A 23,164-nucleotide genomic window follows, 5' to 3' on the forward strand; every position below is an offset into this window, starting at 1 on the left:
ATATACTAATAATGAATTCTTTTTGTAATATTTTCTGTTATAATTAGGATCCCCCCCCACTTCTCATCTTTAACTAAATGTATTTCTGATTTGTCTCAATAAATTTCACTTTTATTTTTTGATATGAAAGCTGCTTGAAGCAGAATTAAAAGTATTATCTTACAGAATGTCACACAAATATATGGAGTTACTCAAACCAAGTATGAAAAAGGATGCTAAGTAAAATAAATATGTGAAAGAGGCTGTGTGTGATAAAACTGCACTGAATGACTGCTGCAAAAATGAAGTTGAAAAGGATGTTGTGTAATCTGTATGGATAAAAAATTGCAAAGAATACAGTCAATAGAACAAGGAATAGTAACAGGCAGAGCAAATGCAGAGCTATTTCAATTAATTTGAAAACTGATTTGGATTAGAAATGGGTGAAAAGGGCTAAACAAGGAGCCTCTGGCAGAATAAACTGAATTAAAACAAAAAGTGATTAAACAATATGGGTTGAAACTGAAGTGAGGGAATGCTGGAATGAAAATTCTGCAGGAAAAGAGAGCCCTTTCCCAGGGCAGTTTGGGAGAGTGTCTTGTTAATCTCTGGAACACAGATGTGACCCAGCTTACCAAGATTACTCCTGCATCACCTCTCCCTGCCCACTGTTCCCTCCTAGCTCCTTGGGTCTCTGAGAAGTTTGTGAAATACAGTGGTACCTCGGGTTACAAACTTAATCCATTCCGTGACTCTGGTCGCAACCAGAGCAAATTTCCCTTGCTGACAAGCACACCAAAAACCTTCCAAAATGCTACAAAACACACCACAAGCCTCACCGAACGTCTCCTTGCTACCGCGATCTCACCCACAGGAAGCTGCGACCGCGTGGCAGCAGGGAAAATGGCCACGGATCCGGTTTGTAACCCGAGGCAGAGTTCGCAAACCGAAGTAAATTTTTGCAGCCGGAGCTGGTCGTAACCTGAAAAGTTCGTTTACAGAGCCGTTCGTAACCCGAAGTAACACTGGGTTGAAGAAATGCCTAGCTTGACACTCTCAGAGAAGACGACAATGTGACTGGCTCAGGTTCAAACTTATTTTGTGGTGGTATAAGCACTAAAATGAAATAACTTTTCTGTCCTTGCTGTATTTTCAGAAATCAGAATGTTCTGGACCTTTTTGGAGAAGGCAGGACTGGAATAATAAATTAGCGTGAACTGCAATTATCTGCTCATGCATTAGATGGATAAAATCATTCACATCTGCTCTGATATACTGAGATGATACGGATCACACCTGTTATCTAGGAGATTTTCAAGTCTATGGATCTTGTCAATATAGAGAGGGGTCTCTGCAGCCCTAGCCCTGTCATTTGTGAACTGGATACCTGTCCCACCTGCCTGTGATTGTTTTTAAAGGTCACGGGGTGAGTAGACTACATTTTTGTTTTCAGTGTGTCATTGAGTAACATATGTATATGAGAAAGGAAACTTATTGGACAGTTATTAATTTAGAGTATATGACAACGAGTATGAATTATGGAATGTTTTGCATGAATATAAAGTTCCATGTTGATTGTTGAATGTGCTAAGTATACATGGAAATAAATGGAATGCTTAATGAATGGTCAAAATGAGAATGAAGTAAGACAAGATTGTGTAACGTCCTCTTGGTTGTTTGACACATTTATGGATAAGTGAAAATGGAATGCTGTGATGATAGTAGAGGTGTACTGATTGGAGATGCAAATGTTTATGTACTTTGGAATGTAGATGATGTAGTCTTTGTCTGAGGAGCTGAATTATTTCCAGTGAATTTTATACAGATGGTATGATATAATTAGTATGGCTCTAAAGATTAATATGCTAAACACCAAGATAGCTCTATTTGACAGGAAATGCCATGAACAACTAATTTATTCTCTTCTTAAATCTATATTCTCATACTTTTACACTGTACGTTGCCTAGAGTCACTCAGTGAATTAAGGGAACACATAAATCTATTAAATAAATAAACTGCAAATTATATATACACAGTGAAAAACTACAGCATAGATACATTTATATAACTTGGTAGAATATTTATTAAAGATAGGGAAGTGAATGCAAAAATTTTAAGATATTCAAGTGCTGCTAAAATTATAATGGTTAGTATGTCATCTTCTAAAAAGAATGATGGTTCAAAGAAATGAAAATGGCCATGTATAAAATGTGTTTCTGCCCACTTTGCTATATGGAAGTAAGAACTAGTTATGTCAGGAAAAACATAAAAGTTGAAAGCAGTGGGAATGGTTAATTAAGAAGCATATGTGGTAAAACAAGAAAAGATAGGGTCAAGAATCAGTGGCTGCAGAATGAAACTGCATTGAATACAAATGTCTCACTGGGATAAAAATATATTGAGTGTTTTGGATATACAAAAATAAAGTATGAGAATCAAATTGCAAAATAAATGTAAGAAGGGATAAGTTGAGAGGAAATTGAAGACTTAGAAAGCCATAGATGATATAGTTGATGAAGTTCATGATTTTTCAGCTGACTAGTATATAAATAAAACAAATCCTTTCAAGTTAAGCCACCTAAGTGAAGAATGCAATGTATAAAACAGCACCAATTTATATATTGGCTATAATAGGCAGCTCTATATTGCACTTCAGGTTAATTGGATATAACGGAGGACTAGACAATTTCAGTGACCATTTAGACATTTCATACAGCAAAGCCATCCTTTTTGTTATTATATAGACTCATTACATACTTTTTTGAATCAGTAAGAAAATGGAAGAGAATATTTAAATGAATTCATTATTTCCTCAAAGTATTCTGTTGTATTTTGCTTATATATAATAATGCAGGGGATGGTGGTTGTCCTATTTGGAATTTAAAAAACCCATTAATTATTTTTCTTAAAATGTCATAATACAATACTTAATAGGAAAAGAATACTTGATATTATTATTCAGAATAAAATTAATTTTAAGTGGGAAAAACATAAATATGTATAGTTATATTCACAGATTATGTTGTCAGGATGTTTAATTATACTTACCCAAGCACCTATAGGGAACAACAATATATGGGTGACTCCTACATTGCTTCCTTCCCTGCTTGCACCAGTTCTGTATTGTTACTGGTTGATTGGCTTCAACAACATTTGTGATTTGCAGTTCAAGATAAACCTATTATTGAAAACATAAATAAAATAGTGAAATAGAGATATGAAATATTACTACTATAGAGGCATGTGACATTCATAACATTATGATATGAGAGCCTGCTAATAATACAGTGGTACCTCTAGTTACGAACGCCCTTCCTTACAAATTTTTCGAGATACGACCAGCTCCGGCCCCAAAAATTTACCTCGACTTGCGAACTCGCCTCGACTTACTAACCGGATCCGCGGCCATTTTCCGCCCGTTCCACGTGGTCCGCGGCCATTTTTCCGCTCTGCCACGTGGTCTGCGGCCATTTTACGCCCCTGACACGTGGTCCACAGCCATTTTTCCACCCTGCTGTGTGGTCCGCGGCCGTTTTTCTGCCCCTGATGCGTGGTCCGCGGACGCCGGAAAGGATTAACAGTAATTACATTGAACCTTATGGGAAAATTTGCCTCGTGTTGCGACCAATTCGAGTTGCAACCAGAGTCACGGAATGGATTAAATTCGTAACTCGAGGTTCCACTGTATATGTTATAAGCAGAAACCTATGTGAAGTTTTTTTACATGCTCAAACATTAGAAATCAGGCTTGCAGCTCTCTAAGGAAATAGTCTGAAAACATCTACTCTTGACCACATATCCAACAAAAACAAAGTCACTGATGATATTTTTAAATCCATTTAAATACTTTTAAATGGAATATTCTCTCTCCACTCTCTCTATTTCCCCTCATCCACAAACCACTTAAAATTCTTAGCAAGAGCAATGCAGACATCATAAAATTACCTCCTTTCTACCTATTCATCAAGTTCAATTCAAAAATAAATATTATCTAGTGCAATGTCCAACATTAGGATGTAGAAACCATGTAGATGGTGTAGGATTACATAGGAAGACTAATTTAAACATCAGAAACCAGATTGGAATAACAATATTTCTAAGGTAGATCTTATGTGATCTTCCAAATCATATTATTAGAACATACTATAACTTTTTAGAAGGATTTTATAAATCCAGGCTTCATCATGTCATTATATGAATAACACTGACAGCCACTTGATAAATGCTTATATAGTTATGTCAGCCTGAGAGATCCTTATATTTTAACACAAATTAAACTTCAGTATTTGAGGAGTGAATTTAACTAAAATATACATAAAATATTTTTTCACAGATTTTGTTTAAAGGATTAACATCATTTTTAAGAGAAAAAAATATATAAGGAAGTATCAGAATGCTTGATTCTAATCTACTGTTCTGAAACTGCACTGTGCTCAAAGTATACTTAGAAAACTGGAGAAGATCTAGCATCCCAATTCTGACACAAATGAATTATGAAAGTACTTGAGTATCTGCATAAATTATTCTACAGTGTTCCAGTCATGACTCCAGTAGCTGGTATTAATCTGAGAAGTCCTAAATTCCTTGCTTCAGCACAAACAAGAACATTTTTTTTATATACTTATTAGGAAAGAGAAGCCATTTGCAACTTCTGAATACACACACACACACACACACACACACACACACACACACATATATATATATATATATATATATATATATATATATATTATAAAATAATCCCCTCTTTTATTCATTTTTTAGACCCAATAATACATGATCAATGACAGAAGCACAGCTAATGATGCAAGATTCAGGCATTCTGCCATTTTTATTTTCAGTGCTTGGGGAATATATAAAAAGAAATTGCTGAAAGTGCATAAATGGTATCTTCCATTCCTTATGTGTAAAACAATGCTGGTCTAGATATTTGATTTTGACTTTCATCAAGTATGTTACATTTTATATAATAATCTGAAAAACAGGAAAGGTTTCCTGGTGAAAACTGAGCAAAAGTGAATAACAAAGCCTATTCAAGGCAATTTAGTTTTCTTAATTATCAATCACCCTATAAAAGCCTTTATACATATCCAATCAAAGTAATTTATGATTGAACAACTGATTCTAATCCAAATTATAGCAGTGGATCACATCAGATACATGACTTCACTGTGGCAAGCAATTCTCACCCCACAGCCATAGATTACAGCTTTGATAAATTACATAAAGTTATTCAATTGAACAAGCAAAAGGAAAATTGTTGACAGATATCTACATGGCAAATACCATTCTTTCCCAACATGCCCTCCATATTAATTGGACCATGGCTTCCATTATCCCTAGACATCATGATCAACAGTTACTGAGATGTGTGAAAACGGAGAGTAGAGTCCAACACTTCAAAGGCACCAGTTTGGAGAGGTCTGTTCTATAAAATACACCAATGGCTTGTATAATTCACTACAGGAGAAATCATTTTGCTAGGCTCCCTGAAGCAATTGTTAAGTCTGCTCTAAAACCAGAACTGAATATGATTTTAGTCAAAGTAAAGTGATCTACAGTGACAGTGTGATCCTTAATAGTTATGGCATATTTTAAACATATTAAAACCAAATTTAGGAAAATCTTTTCCCCCCTATTTATTAGCTATGCATTTTCCCACAAGAGATAAGAGAGCGCTTAGAATATTGCCAGTCTGAAAGGAAACCCCCACAGGCTGTTCAGCCAGTGCTTCCAGCATTTACTTTTCATATAAGCATGAATCAGAAATCTGCATGATGCAATACAACTGAAACACATGATCTCATGGTGGCTGAGTTTTCTTTGAATGCTATTCAATTAATAATTAAATCGATAAAGAGAGGCTGTCAGAGTACTGAGATATATAGTCTACAATGGAATAAACAGAAAACTATTTCGCCACACATCTACTCCTCTGTGTAAGTAAAACTTTCTACAGCAGCTTCATTCAAATGAGACCGAATGAAGACAGAAGCCCATCAAACAAGCAAGCAAGCAAACAAAATTATTGGATCTCTATCAACCACTACCTTACTATTGATCTATTTACTTATTTATGGAATTTATTTATTGTCTCAGTTGGCTAGGACTCTAGGCAATGCGCATTTGTGGGATCAAATAATAAACCACCATAACAACATATAGTACATTTAATATTGGTTTTAATGCACTTTGTTCATCTTGTCTATTTAGAATAGGTGTTAACTATGTTATAATGTTAAGCACATTCTGCTTATAATGTGATTATTTTAAAAGTCAATTATGTTGAAAAATATTTTCTGTACTGTATTAAACATTTTAGCATGTATTGCTTCAGTCACCTGACACATCAGCCCATGGTATTTTGCTGGAAATTCAGTCACCAGATGTACTCACATAGAAATTCAGATAAACAGAGTTTCCTCATTAGCAAATTAATAACAACAGGTGCAGCAACCAGCCCTACAACTGGCAGTGAAGTGGTAGATAGTTTCTGCCTTTTAGGATTGACTTTCCTAAAGTCTCAACTTGCTAAGTCACAGTGTGATTTATCAGGGTTTTAGTTACAGAACACTTATGGCTTATAAATGTTGACTGACTGATTATTTGCCATCAAGTCAGTGTTGATTCTTAATGACCATGATCTGTCCCCAATGTGGCCCTTCAAGTCTTCCAAAGGTGAACCCATTGCCACTGTAACTGAGTCTGTCCACTGGTCATTCTCTTCATCTCCTTCCTTCCACTTTCCCCAGAATTATAAACCTTTCAGGAGGGCTACAAATTTGTTGTTTTCTTGATAATCCTTGGCATTCTTAGGAGTCTTGCCAACACCAAAGTTCAAAAGCATCAATGCTCTTTCTATCCTACTTCTTCAAAGTCCAACTTTGCTTTTCATAGAGTGTCACAGATAAAACCATTGCCTGCATAATATCTACGTACAAACATCTTATGGCATTTGAATATCTTTTCTGAGGTCTTCATTGCTGCCTATCACATGCCAGTCTGCAAGCTATTTCTTGACTGCTGGTTCCCTTGCACTTGATAAGTCAATCCTAAAAGGCAGAAACTATTCACCACTTCACTGCCAGTTGTAGGGCTGGTTGCTGCACCTGTTGTTATTAATTTGGTCTTCTTTATATTTACTCTTAGTCTCCTTTTTTCACTGTGCTCCTTGACTCTCATTACTACAGCTTCCAGATCATTTGTATTTTCAGTTATCAGAATAATACTGATAGTATAAATATTATATTTTTATATTATATTATAATATAAATATTATTATATTTATATAATAAATATATAATATATTTAATAAATATAATATAATATTTAAATATAAATATTATTATATTATATTATAGTATAAATCAGCATAGTACAAGTTATTGATGTTTCTTCCTCCAATTTTAAAATCATGCTCATTTTTTTCCCAATCCAGCCTCCCTCAATATATACTCAGCATATAGGCTAAATAAATAGGAGAGAATACATAGCCTTGCCTCACTCTTTGTAGATTTGTCCTGAGAACAATGAAATGTTCTGGGATTCCTATTTTCTTAAGGATATTACACAGCTTGACATGTTCAACACAACTGAAAGCCTTTCTATAATCAGTGAAGCACATACCTACTTTTTGATATTCTTTGGCTTTCTCAATTATCTGGCATGAATCAGCAATAATATATTTTGCTCCTCCATCTTTTCTAAAACCAGCTTGAACATCTGGCATCTCCTTTTCCATACAGAGCTCTAATCTGCATTGAATGATTCTAAGCATTATTTTGCTAGCATATGCCATTATGAATACTGTACAACAGTTTGCACATTCTGTAAATGTTATGGACATGCAAAGCTTTGCCTTGCTAGGGTACTTCACACAATACTGATGAAAATCAATGAAGTGGCTGATTTGATACAGCACAGCAGCTCAGATGCAAAATTTCTAAGTGGAGTGCCATGTCAAAGAAGTCCTTCATTAAAGCATGACTGACACATCATATCTCTATAAAGCACTGAAAGTGCTTCCAAAGTGTATTATGAGAACCCAGTCAATTGTGGTTAGTTAAATAAGCTGTAAACCATGCCTTAGCATGATGTGAGACCTAAGTCAATATTCCAGTAGCTTATTTATGTATACAACTAATTTTATGCCACTTCAATCATTTTAGTCTAAGAGCCTTACAAGCAGAAACATCATCAACAGAAATATTTTAAATACAAATTTTTAAAACATCAATAATATATCATAATTATCAAAATCTCCTGTAATCATTCTTAGTGGTTTACAGTAATATAATGTAACAATTTTTCATGACAGGTCAATTACAATTCAAATAATAGTGCCAAAAGCATTCCGAATGTAACCACTCTTCCTTCCACAGTCACAAATGCTTGAAAAAAACCAGGTCTTCAGCAGCTTTCTAAATGTCAAGAGAGAAGCTGCAGATCAGTTCCAGTGGTAACGAATTCCAAAGCAGCAGACTCCTGCTGAGGGGCTTGCTTCTGAGTTCCCTCCCACCATAGCTTAGGGAGATGAGGATTCTCATTAGGCACTCTTGCAAGCTTGCCTTGCACAGTCGGTTTCTATTTGGAGAAAGCCAGGTAGAACTTCATAGGTTGGATGGAAAAAATGATGTGAAGGGATGTATCTTCACGTTCTGCTTTTAAGCACCCCAAAGGCCACTGAGAGAAATAAAATGCCAGACTTAGATGAGCCCTGGCCTGATCCAGCTATTAAGACTCATTTCATCTTCAATCATAAGAGAACTGAGCAGTAGTAACTATCATTTTGCTCTTTACCACTTTGAAACCTGACACATTCATGCAACAGAAAGTGATAAAATATATTTGCTTCTTCAGAATGATCTGCAACAGGCTTATATTTTCTGATTTCCACCAACTACAAGCATCATATATAAGCAACTAATCAATAAGAATATGAAGGGGGCCTCCAGATAATTTAATCTATAAAGCTTTTTTTTTTCTTTTAAGTATAAGAGTGCAGAGGAAAATTCTCAGTCTAAACTATGACAGTGCTTCCCACCACTCTAGCACTGTACTCTCATTTTGTTGCGTATATAGACTTTTCTTACAAAGAATTCAACTTTAACCAGTAAAACTGCAATAAAATATTATAACCATACTTTTCTACTCTATGACAATTTCTCCAAGTCTTTGTTCACATATAGTAAATCAGCTGAACTATAGACTAAATTTTAGTGATAACATGTGAACCACAGGGAAGAAATAAAATTGTAACTCAGATGTATTTAACAGGAAAAAAACCGTATATCTCTATCCAGCACAACTTGGATTTTGAAATGTGTTATTTTACATTAAAAAAAAACGGTTAACTTCTAACTCCTGCATCTTTAAGTATTTATTTAAGGGGGGGGGGGATCGCCAACTGTGAACTTCAGAAGGAGAAAAAGTTTCAAGTAATAGTTGAAACACACACACACACGTGTCTGTCTATCTATCAACTACACCCATTTTAAAAAGTTAAAACTGTCTCACAAAATTGCAAGAAGTACTTTTAAGCACGTAAAAACATAAGCAGCACCTTGCTGGCTCAAACTCCTGGCCCATCTAGTCCATTAAGCTGGCCAACCGACTGCACAAAGAAGCCCATTAGTCTTCCAGCAGGTGGCCTTCAGAGGCAGCCACACTACAATATTTTTCTCATGGTGTGTTCTTTTCTTGTCAATAATAATACCCCAAGGCAAAACTGTTACAATCATGCCAGGAGAGATTTGTTAAACCCCGCTTTAGTTACATTTGGCCTATAATTTAAGGAATTCATTTTTTAACTAGGAGCAGCAGAATAAGTTGATAAAAGCGATGATTCTGATATTTTCTCTATCAGCAATATTTAAAACTTTAAAAATTTGATAGTTATTTGGACAGATATAAACATCCATCATTCTATTCCTTTTTGGCAAAATGAAAAGAGCAGTAAAAAATAGCAAGTCAAAGAAATTAAAGGCATGAGATACAAAGAGAAAAGTAAGTAGTTTACTCCACCACCATTTACTATACCTCTCCATATGTTTGCAAATCATCCTTGTTTCGACCACATCCACAGGCTACTTCCTATACTGCCTTATTCTTTAAACTTTTCATGTTTCTCTGATAATCTCATCAGCTCCATCCAACTACAACTTTCTCAGCTTCCCTTGTCCTCTCTATCCATGTATTCTTCCTTTGTATATTTTTAATGATTCCTCTTCATTCTTTATATGTCTCAACCTACCTCAACACACTGTTTCACAATGATCACTCACTTTTGTATTCAGTCCATATTCATTCACTATCTCTTCTTTTTACTACATATTCATCTTATTTTTATGTTTTATCTGATACCCAGTTCTCACTTCCAGATAACAAAGTAGGCAGATGCCTATACACAACCATTTTCATTTCTTTTAATTCTTACAACAGAACACAGACTACACATTATTTTTTCCTGGCATCTGTACATCTTAAAATGCTTCTATCCATTTAGCCATCTTTAATCAACAGATTTCAAAGTACAGAAATTAATCTACCAGTTATTTCCAAATTTCAAGGTCATACGGATTAACTCTATATACATTATTTTTGGGGAGATGTTAAGCCTTTATTCACATTCCAGATTGCCAAATACAACTGCACAAAGCTTTTACTCAGATTTATTGTTCTAATGTTTTATGATAATTTGTCAGTAATGAGTTTGCTATAGCAATCTATTTTTTCTCTTATTTGTAATGCTGGTCAAAGATCATAATAAAGAAATTTCATTTTATTTCCTCATAATTACATACTTTTTGAAAAGCTCTGTAACAAATTTAGGATATAACACTCAACCTAACTTCTACCTATCATTCATGGTGAGACAGAGAAAAAAAATGCTCTTATAGCAATTCATTCAGTGTTATGTAAACTACCAGCGATCCAAGTGGCTTGATCTTTTACTTATAGCTGAATTCTCTTATAAGAATTCAGATCATGTTTTGACTCAGATGTAGCCTTTACAAGCCATCCATACCTGCTGCTGAATTCTTCCTGGTACTCTCATCATCCTTATTTTGTGGGGGTACATGGCTGTGTGCAGACTTTCGAATTACAGGTAGTTCTTGATTTACAACCATTCATTTAACGACCGTTTGAAGTTACAATGGCACTGAAAAAAGTGACTTATGACCTGTCCTTGTACTTAAGACCGTTGCAGCATCCCCATGGTCCATGTGATCAAAACTGGGCACTTGGCAACCGGCATGTATTTATGACGATTGCACTGTCCCAGGGTCATGTGATCACTATTTGTGACCTTCCCAGGAGGCTTCCAACAAACCAAATCAATGGGGGAAGCCAGATTTATTTAACAACCACGCAATTCGCTTAACAACCATAGCAGAAAAGGTCGTAAAATCAGGCACAACTCACTTAACGACCACATCACTTAGCAAAGGAATTTCCAGTCCCAATTGTAGTCATAAGTCAAGGAGTACCTGTAGTCTTGACTCTGGAAACTACCTGGACATGTCCATGCAGTTTTCTTGGCAACATTTTCAGAAGTGGTTTGCCATTGTTTTATTTCTAGGACTGAGAAAGAGTGATTGGCCCAAAGTCACCCAGTTGGCTTTGTGCCTAAGGCAGGACTAGAATTCACAATCTCCTGTCTTCTAATCTGGTAATAGATGTAATAAGCTTATTCGAGACCAATGTCAGCAGCTGATTCGTGGTCATTTTCCCTTGCTCATTCACAATCTCCTGCTTTCTAATTGGGTGCCTTTAATCACTACACCAAACCTCTCCATCATCCTTATATCCTTCACTAATTCTCTCAATATTTTATCATAAGCAATTAAATTAATTGATTCATTCCTTCCCCTTGTGCATCTATGATTGAAAATTGTTCTAGGCTTATTCGAAGAACTTTTCAGTCTTCAATTCTTCAACATTTTTCAAGGTAATTACTTTAGGTATCATATCACACATTGTCTACAAAACTAAATGCACAATCTTAAACTGGTTTCAGTACAGAAATGATGTCTGCATACTACATTTATTGCTCTAGATGAAGATTGCAGGAGACAATTATCATCACAAATCTTTTAAAGTTTCAAAATAGGGGGGGAAAAGCCCTATTCCATTTTATATAATAAATGTCAGAACTTATTTAATCAATAGCATGCAGTAGCTTCTTTGTGACAGTATTAGACTATAATCCAAAATATGCTTAGTAATAAATTAGCTTTATTGACATGAATGCTTATTTCTCAAGGTGCAGACTTAAAACAGAAATTAATTATTTTGTGTTTTATTATAGTCCTGGAGCAAAAGATGGATTACAGAATTTAACTTTCATGTACACTACTGCCAATGGACTTCTTCCTCCCTTAGCACCAGTGAGATTCCTTACCAACACCTGCCCACCAATCCCTAGAATGGATTCCCAACTCCATCATTCTTACCATCTGCTGCTATTTTCTGAAGATCATTTCACCAGCAAAATGTATGCAGCTAGTGTGTAGAACAGTTATAATTATCACATAAATGGCACTGCATTTTTAACACAACAGTGATTGCCTATATCCTAAGAAAGCCTAAGTCATGTAATAGCATACAAGCTCATCTAGGGAAAAAAGATGGCTAGCAGTTAAAAACAAACAAACAGCTGAAGCCAGTGTTCATGCTGTTAGAATTTCAAGTGATTTTTTTTTCTTTTCTTTTTTTCTTTTTTGCATTTTCAAAAAGGGCAGCAGGGAGCAAGGGAAAATGACAATGAATCAGCTGCTGACATTGGTCTAGAATAAGCTTATTACATCTATTCACTTAACGTGGCATTTACCAACTATCCTCACAACTTGCACTGTTGCTCCTTCACCTTAGGATATCTCTCAGAAGTGAACACATTTCCTATTATCTCTACTTGAGAAGATGGTAGTGCAGGAAGGACAAATCTTTTTATCTTAGAAATTTTAAAGCAACATACTGGAACTGAACAGAGAACAGGCAACAAGCCACATTCTGGACCCTACAGAAGTCTCGTTTGTCTGAAATAATTCAAGGAAGCAATCATTAATATCCATGGCTGAAAAATTCACTTCTCTTTCATCTCTCATTCAAAATTATCAGCTACCTGATCTCAGGAAAACTTTTTATAGTGTAGTTCTAAATATATTAAGAAAAACCAAACAGCTGCTACTATGACTTTGCTATGTTTTTGCACTGGGAGAAGGATAGAATTTAATGTACTCAAATTCTAAGACTATTTATGGAATGAAAAAGCCCTGCTCATATCTGTAACTGCAAAATACTTAAGCTAACAGATCTTTCAACTGACTTTTCATACCAGATAGAAACATCTAAAACAACCTTTAGTATCTGATGCAATAAAGAGACCGATACCTTAGCATAACTAGATTGTCTAAACAATTTGAATATAATTTTAATAATTTCAGAATTTCAAAATGTAGCATTTTTCTTTCTTTTATATTGTCAGAGTTGACAAAAAATGTGAATCTTGTTTTGCCTTCTCAGAAACATAAACCAAAAGGTTCTTTATTTTCTCATTTTAAATACCCACATACACCCCCCCACACACACACACATGGGCACACACCTACTTTCTTGTATACCGTATTTTAAAACCATTCTTTTACAGATAATAACTTCTACAAGCCTAGTCTTGGAATCGCTTTGGTAAAGTTTAACCATGTTTACTGATATGGACATTTCCTAACTTTTAAGACTGCTTTGATACCATGATAACTTCCTTTAACTGAAACAGTATCTTTCTATCTGCATAAATCTTGTCTGTTCAAAACTGTTAACTTTTAGATATAAGATAGAAGAGATATAGGTATTACATAATGTGTTGCCCCCATGTACAGGATTGTATATGATTTCCACACACCTCTCTGCGGCCAGAAGAAGGAAAAAATTTATTTATTTTTATTCAATATGTATTCTATGTGATGTTTTAAGTTACACTAACCATCAGTTTTATCCTATTTGGGACTCATCAGATGTAGGTAGTCAGATGTTATTCTATGGAGTTCAAACCCTCTACCAGGAATTGACCTCATGGACCTTTGCACAGTAGATAATTATAAAAGGCAGAATAAAAATCTAACAACAACAACAACAAATGGTACATTAGTTTTAGATGCTATCCAAGTCCTGGTGCTCAGCAGTTGCAGGAAGGGATATCTAAAATCTATCAGAGTGGTATATACAGTCTACTGTTCCTTAAACTCTCAGAGCAGAGAGATACAGATGTTAAATTACATCGTGCCCCCATATATAGGTTGTACATGACTTCCACCAGGACTGATATCTGTAACATTAGTATCTTTCTGCTGGAGAGCTTAAGGGAAAGTGGACTGTGTATACTGTTCTGAGAGATTCTATATATCTCTTCCTGCAACTGCTGAGGTGGGTGTAATTTGATTCTAAAATATTGAAGTTCATTTTATGAAACATACTAAGTTAGAACTGAGTGAAACATCTCTTTGCTAAATGACAACACATCTGACTGATCTACATTTCAAGAAAGAACAATAACTTGGTAATTTATTCAAAAGTTATTCCAACTTCTACCATTTTATACAATGACCTATTTTATGTCAAAGTTTTCTCCTGGGTGTCTGAACTGTCATAAATGAACAGACTTGGAACATCAATTTTTAATGATCTAATTAATTTATGCATTCTTACTACAATACTAGCCAAAGGTAATGTATTAATTTAAGACATTAGTTTCAACATTAAGTATATCCTAGACAACAAATACAGCTGTGATTTTTCCTTCTTATGAAATCTACTACAGGGTCAATCAACAAATATAAAGCTGAAAGAAATAATCATGCTCAGACTTTGAAACAATGATCCAAATAATTCAAATTGTATCAATTCAAAATTAAAGTTAAATTTTATGTTCACTTCATATTACAAATGGACTAATAGAGAAGAATGATAAAGCCTCAATGAAAAAGATGACAATATAGAAGAGGGATGGGATGATGGAATTTAAGAGTTAATACTGTATTATTAGTGTGGGTAACCCAGATGCAGATATACATAACAAGAATGCGTGTGTGTGTGTGTGGGTGTGTGAAAGAGAGAGAGAGAGAGAGAGGTGTATTTGTGTGTATACACTCCCACCCATCCATCCCGCACACAGGTACACACCCATGCAAGCACACACACTTAAAAGAATCCATCGTCCATCAGCAATTTTATTAAAAATTTCTTTACCAAAGTAGCAACAAAAGAGTTGTAGGATTGGTTCATAGGCAAAAAGGCCTGAATCAATACAAGAACAGCCAGCCAAGAGCTGGGCAGAAGGAGATGTTGTCCTAGCAACTGCATGCTTTTATTACTCATTCTGTTGTATACACTTCCAAAGATATTACTAAATCCAAACTGCTAGTTGCCGCCTATTTGTCACACATAGAGTTTTAACTTGGGAAGTGGGGGCTTTATGCTGATAGGTAAATTTTGTTTCTCTGGACCTGGATTTTTGCTAAGGCTAATAAGTATCTATTGGTCCTTGAGCTCTGGACAGAGGAAGAGGGTGATACTAAAGAGCTACAGACTGAAAATATAGTCAACTGGAATTCTAAATTCTTCAGTCTTCTCTGCAAGCTGTCTTGCTCGTAAATGAAGAACTGGAAAATAAAGATCTTGCAGAAAATAAGTTATTTTAGAAACTACCTCAAATGCATTTAGAGAAATGCAAAATAAGTGGCAATCTGTAATTTAAAAGCTTCTTCTTCCATTCAGGTCTATGGAAATATATGCAGACCTCTGTCAAATTTCAACAGAAACATACTAAAGTAATATTTATCAGAGCTGTGCAAACCATTTGGACAGAGACACTGTCTTTTGTGCATGCATATGCAAACCAACTCAGAAAGCCGTCAAACTGATTGTACTGGGTCTTCAGAAAATCTTCGTCACTTTAATACTTCAAGGAGCAATTTGGAAAGGCATTCTCATGAGTGAAGTGTTCCTCTGAATAGTTTAAACAGCTGTAATATTTAATAGCTCATTAACATATAAATGTACTATTTGATTTGAGTAGCTATCAAGAGATATCTCTGTCACAGCCATCAATGGCATTTTTTTCTTTTAAAAATGGATATTCTTTTACAATGCAGAGTGCATTCATATCGTCGCTTGCCACCAAAGTGGACATCTAGAATAATTTAAAAATATTAAAATATGTTAAAAAGAAAAAAAAACTATAGATTAACAAATGCGTTCAAGAGACCAGAACTTCAAAGAAAGTGTCATCTGATCTGTGAGTATGACCTTTTGAACTAATATTCTTATAATTCAGTGGTCCTTTCTGTTTTTCCCTGTCTAAAGTGTGAATATACATACATGTATATACATTTCTATTCTTCCATTACTTAAAAAACAGGGCAATGAAAATTATTCTCCCCTCTCTGCCCATTTTTTACCTCACAGGTAAATTGTAAAATACAGTATTGTGTCAAGTAATTAAGGTGATTTTCATGTTTCACACCTTCATTTCATGCTTTTCAATCAGCATTCTATGTCACCTCCTTATCTTTTACCAGAAGATAGGCTACTTGACAACTCTCAATCTTAATTAACATCTTAATTTACATCTTTAACATGTAAATTAACTTCTTAATTTTCTAGGACCTGACTTCTCTGCTTCTGGTTGGTGCACTGACGATGTTACCTAGCTGGGGTAATGAAACATCTGCAAGCCAACCACCAAGCTCAGAGAGCACCAAGGACTCCAAAGCACCATACCTATTCCAACCTGGAAGTTATTTCCTACGTAGGACTGATTTTTTTTGTTTTTTGTTTTTTAATGGAGAAATTTTAATTCAAGCACTAATCCACACTGCCATAATATTTCACAATATTTCATCTATTGCAGCTACTTACGCAGCCATGCCAGTTGATGTCAGGCTGTTATTCAGCCACATGTGTTCTGTGTATGGGAATCTGTGGATATTTGTGTACAATGACATGATTTACGGATTGGGCTATTTAAATATAGCAATCATCTAGGCTTTCCCTCACTCCCATTCTAAAGGATATTATTCAGGACTTAGTATTTAATTCAACCTTAAGTGAACAGAATACCATGAATATGTACAATGCCTTATTCAGGTACATTCCAGAAAGTGCAGACTTTTTAAACAATGTGTTCAATCACACCTTTTCTTTATCTGTTCCACTGGCATAGCAGGAGAAAAGTATCTCTATTCATATTTTGGGTCATACTGCACTTCAGGGATCTATGCAATAAATACTCAAGGAAAAAAAAACAGAAATATTGTCTTTTATGTTTTATTGGAAAGGAACAGCACAATATGGCACAAAAATACTTGCATGTATCCGCATACCTTTTTATGCTGGAAGTAAAGACTATATTTTAGAAACTGAAATCATAACATCAAGTTAAGAGAACTACTTTGCTGCAAATTCATGGAATGAACAGGTTGTAATAACTGCAGTGTCTCATTATATGCACATATATCATGAAACAGTGGGAATTTTTGAGCTCCCAATAAGACACACATATTTTAAGACTTGTACATTATTGAAATAGAAGTATTAATATATGTTGAAATCTGTACCAACATTGTAAAAAATAACTACAGTTGAATGTAGCCAACAGTGTTTAGGCATATGTTTAACTTTTCATTATAATTAAATGCCTTCAACTTCTGAACATTTTCCATTGGTAAAATATTAAAGCAAACAGAATACAGCAGGGTCATTTTGCTAGTGGGTGTCCATGTTTTCTTTGGTCATACTTGCTCAGCTGGAAAAGAATTATTGATAATATGCAATGACATAAACTCATCCAGTTATTATTGAGCTTATATTCTAAAATAACATTTCCCCATTTTGTTTTCTCCAAAATGTCATATAGTTTGATTAGAGATGCATACAGAAGAGAGAAAATGTTAATTAACCTTTATCAACAATACATTGCCAGTGGACAAAAAGGACTCATCAATGAGCCTTAAATGTCCACTTTCCCAACATATCTGCTTATTCCAGCATGGTTGTGGGGGAAAAAATTGGATATTTTCTCTTCTATATTAAATTAAGCCCAGTTTATAATTAACTAAATTCTAGCTAACACAGCAAGTTACACTAATGAAAATAGAAACTAGTACTTCTGAACTCCTTCTCACTGCTCTCACTAGCAGCTAACCACAACTGTTAACAATGGCTTAGCATTAACATAAAACATAGCTCACTCTGTAACAGTAATTAACACAATACTACCAGTAATTTGTTGAGTTTATGGTGCTTTAGACAGTTCCCATTGGTCATACAAACTAATTATTGGCAATCTCAGTGCTCTCCTGTGTACAATGTCAATTATAACTATTGCTAATAAAATGCACAGAAGTTATATAAGTGGTATGAACACATACAAATATACTATCCAGTGTTTTGTTTTTCAACACTAATTTTCAGCGCTTCCCTTTTAGTTGTAATCAGTTTTACTGGGCCATGTTTACATTATATTAATACATTAACCATACAATGAACAAAATGAAAGGTTGTGCATTGTTTTAAATGTGATTGGAAAGCAGTGCTTGGAATGCACAGGGGTGAAACACAGCCCATGCTTACAGCTTCTTAAGCAACTGTGGCTGGCTATATAAAGTTGACACTAATTAGGTCTGGGTCTCCAACATGGTTTCTCCCTAGAAATCTCCATCAGAGCTTGATTTTTATATATGCATGCATGCATGCATGCATGCATGTATGTATGTATGTATGTAAATAAATGGCCATGACACCATGTCAGCCGTTTTAGGAATGGGCCAGGACATACAGACCCTATCATGCAGGTTTAGCTCCTCATACATGGCTCAAATGAAAAGGTTGGGAGGACCCTTGACTGAAATTATACAAGCTTCTGTTGGCATAGAGGGAAGGGACCAGTGTTACCTTCAAGAAACAACCTAACCTATTATATATATTTACATTCTAAATTAATACTTTTGTTACTGATTTGATTTATATATTCATACACTTGGCTTTTTGTTTTTTCTTAAGTTGCCTTTGTTCCTCCTCCTCTGTGCATGGTTAGAATGAAGAATAACAATAACAACAGCACTAAAGACCCATTTTTTAAAAACTATGGATAAAAATGAAGACTGAACTGTACAAGTCACTTCAAAACCCAGTGATTTATACAGGTAACGACTACAGTCAGGTATGTATACACATATATATCAGTATATTTTCATTAGTATAATTTTAAAACAAAATGGTTAAATAAAGACTTATTTAATTTTACATTATTTTTGTTATACAGATTCAGACTTCCTCCAAATATTCTTTGGAGAAAGAGATTCTACTTCAGTTGAGGTTATGCTTACAAACAGTTCTAAAAATGTCCATTCTGCCCCCACCCAGCCTACTCTGGTCATATTTAGGAAAGTCCTCCTAGCCCTGACTCCCTGAATAGGATAAAATAACATTGCTTCCAATTTAGGGTCCGTGATGCTGTGGGGAGGTGGGGGGGAGGAAGGGGAGATAGCTGTATGGAACTTTTTCTTGTTGAGGTTAATGAGTGGGTTTAATGGTGTTAAACCTATTTTAGGCTTTATATTACTTTTTATAATTTTTCCATCCCCAATGGTTACAAAACACACTGCTAATTTTCCACAATCACAGTTGGAATACGGGCTAATGGCTAAAAACGAATTGGGTGGTCAACATGCAGGTCAAAGGTTGATTTTCCACTTATATCATTTTTGGCCTCAAACATTTGTGGTCCAGGTCAGAACACTGTTAAAACATTGGATTTCCTATGAATAAATATGATTTAGCTAAGCTGTGCCTATGTCCACTTTGTATGGCCCTCAGAATTGCTTCTGATCTAACTGCTGAAACTGATAGCAGTTTTCTCCATCCCGAAGTATGGAGCTGTCAGACTTCACACTGGGCTTAACTGTAAATCTTGGCTCTACAGACACTTAATCCCTTATTTAGAAACTGGCTTACTTGTTAATAAATTTTCAGCAAGAATTAAGCCACAAACCCATGGAGCATTTGCCACTGTGCTAACCAGAAGTTAAAACCTTTATAGAGGTTGATACTCCAAATTTAATTTCTGGAATTTTTTGAGTTAATAAATATTTGGCCACTCTTAATCTGTGTTAACATAATGGTTTCACTGAATCTTACTGCTTCCTGCCTCATTGGATTAACTGCTTATAGAAATAACTGAAAAGTGTGCTGTAAGCTCTAAAACAATAGAGAAAAAACCCTGAATATCCCTCAAATTTCAGCCGTCTCCAAGTATTTAACATGACCCGACACACAACTGCCCTGAAAATGTTGTGTAGCTCCCAACCCCTAAACATTGCTTTCCCCTGCTTTTTCCTACTCTGATACTGAAGAGAATCTTGCTTTTAAGAATTTATCAAGTATTTCTCATTATTTGCCAAATCCCCATTATTTGCAACTATGTAGCTATGAATAATACTGGTGTGTTTATCCAATTTGTGACCCCAGAGATTAATTTTAGGTCCAGCTTTACAATGCAACACAATGACTGTCATGTGGCCCTGTCTGCCATAAAGAAAAAAGTAGCCTGCCCCTAAATTTTAGTAGAAAATGTTTTAAAAGTATCAATATTTATTTTCTTCAATAGCATTTCAGTTAAGAGTATTATGGGAGCTAGAACATTAACCTATATGGTTGGTCTTATCTTATTACTGTCATATTTTAGAACTGAAAAACAACAGGATTGTGATTAAGATTTTAGATAAATTACTGTTTGTTAAGTATCTATATAATATATACTTGGGTATATCCCCAGTCTTTAGAATATAATTGGGGTTAAGTAAAAGAAAATTACCATATAACATTGGAAGGAAAAATCTACATGATTTGCAGCAATAAATTATTAATATGCATTGTATGTCAATATTTGAAGTAAGTTTGGTTTTCTTTTTTCCCTTTTTTTGAGAAAAAAACAAGGAAAAAGACTTCTGGAATTCTATCAATATGATAAAAGCTTCTATCGATGTATAATTCTTTTTCTTTTTTATTATAATTACGATTCATTAGTTTGAAGCTATATTAATTCATTAATACTGTGGTACACGTGTGTGTGTGTGTATACACATACATACACATACACATACATATACACATATATATATATTCCTTCTGTTAAGTTAGTTCAGTGAAATATATTAAAATAGATAAAAACCTGTATTTCAGTATATGAAAGATTTTTTAAAAACCTTGTTCTCTACCTACCCAATTAATCTGTAATTTTTATTACACAGCCTATCCATATTAGAAAGTATGTCAATCTCACAGAAACAGTATAGTGACATGTAAAGGTGGGGATATTTCTGCTGTTAATAAATAGTAGACCTCCATACTTTTTCCCCCTGAAGTTAAACTCAGCTTTGCTGTTATATTGCTTCTGACAAACAAGAAATATTTTTGCACTAATCTTCAGTATAGATCTTGATTTGGCAGAATCAACTTAAATTAATAAACTAATAAATAAAGGAGGATTCTAGCTACCATAGTCCCCTCCATAATGAGATATGGGATGAAAAGTCTAAATTACTTTTAAATCACCAGACTGGAGAAGATTGCTCTGAAAAATATCAATACTAATACTTTCAAAATTCATCCATTCTTATTATTTGACATATCATTTCATTTTAAAGTGGGACACACAATATTTTTTTTGGACTTGGTATATGTTTGACCTCCTGAGTGTGGCTACATTCTGCCTTCCCGCTGCTGCCCCCCCAAAAAGAATGAATCACAGACTAATCTGTAACACAAAATAACATGTTCTTTTGGTTTTTTTTTCCAGGAGGTCTTGCATCAATTGAGGATAGTTTACCTCTGTGTAGTTCCCAGCATTAAAGATAAAGGCCTTTAAGCTGTACCACAACTCCTCTGTCACCTGTATTTATAAGACTATGTGGGCATGGTCTTGCCAAAAACAAAGGATTGAAATAAGTGGATTGTGAGGTCTGTGGATTTAACAATAGTGACACACTCAACCTCCCCATTCTGCCTATGTTTGTGCAAGGCTGTAGGATGTATTGCTGTTTTTTCATCTTTACTTTTAAAAAGTGTTATGAAGTGGCATAAAGGAGCCTTATGCCGCTTCATATAATCAAAGGAGCTTGGTTGCGTGTTATGAGAAAAGCCAGGGTTAAAACAGAGATCTGATTATCAGAATTCTTCATAGGAGGATCATTTTAACATTCAATTACAAAGCCAAGCAGCTATTTATATTCCATTTCCAATGACAAAATAATTGCCCTTGTTTGAAAGTTGCGTGTAAATGGCCACTGAAATCCTTTCCTGCTTCAGTGCCATAACCAAGCATCACTGATATAGATATATATATATATGTGGCAATAATCAACTTTTTCCTTGATCTTCCCTAGAAAGCTAAAGTATCACAGAAAGCCAACCAGTTGTTTGCACAGAGAAACTGAGGAAATGCTGCATCCCATTAGAATAATGAGAAATGTTATCTCCCTGTTCCCAGGTGATATTGGACATAATGTGGAAACAAGATTAAAGAAGAGAGAAATCAGATCAGAGAAGATACGAGTATCATTAGCATCAAATCTTATTCTGAAAAACAAGATTTCAGAATATCTCACTTTAAAACCTGGAAGAAGACTTGCATCCTTTGTGTCTGATATTAAAAATGTTTTTAAAAATGCATGTTAAAGAAGAAACTTACTTGCTGGCAGTACTGTAAAATCCCTTCTTTTGTCGCAATGCAGGTCTTAGTTCCAGAAGGATCAGATTCCCATTTTCCATTTTGAACATTCATATGCATATTCAATTTGCCACAAAACATGGCTACTTGAGGTTCTGCCAACAGGCCAGCATTTCCATCAGTAGGCACCTGGAAGTAAATACAGATAATATTATTCCATTTTTTCAATCACAATCTTAAGTGAACACACTTAAAAGGGTATAAAATTCATGTTATTAAGATTTCAAGCAAGAGCAAATTTCAGATTATTTATTAATCCTTGCTGTGAAGCGTTGATTCCCCTTCTGAGTTACATTGCAAAAATAATTTCTTAGCAGAATTTATACAGCAGAAGCAGCTAGATTAGACTGAGAAAAAGAGTTCTGGGTTCATCATAGAGCATTTGCACATAGCCAAAG

At 34.8% G+C, this 23,164-nt stretch overlaps 1 protein-coding gene across 7 annotated transcripts in view; it reads right to left on the reverse strand.

The window, feature by feature from the left end:
- The window catches only part of APP (amyloid beta precursor protein), a 126,314-nt gene that overhangs the window by 72,671 nt on the left and 30,479 nt on the right, over positions 1-23,164 (reverse strand). For all 7 annotated transcript variants that reach the window (XM_007430628.3, XM_088144609.1, XM_088144608.1 and 4 more), the window contains exons 2-3: positions 22,728-22,895; positions 3,029-3,158 (exon numbers count right to left, since the gene is read on the reverse strand). In XM_007430628.3, the coding sequence (XP_007430690.1) occupies positions 3,029-3,158; positions 22,728-22,895 (298 nt within the window). The remainder of the gene's footprint in view (positions 1-3,028; positions 3,159-22,727; positions 22,896-23,164) is intronic.

Source organism: Python bivittatus, unplaced genomic scaffold (assembly GCF_059951505.1).
Source record: "Python bivittatus isolate LINGU-HERP-01145 unplaced genomic scaffold, Pbiv_v1 ctg000350_np1212, whole genome shotgun sequence".
Classification (NCBI taxonomy): Eukaryota; Metazoa; Chordata; class Lepidosauria; order Squamata; family Pythonidae; genus Python; species Python bivittatus.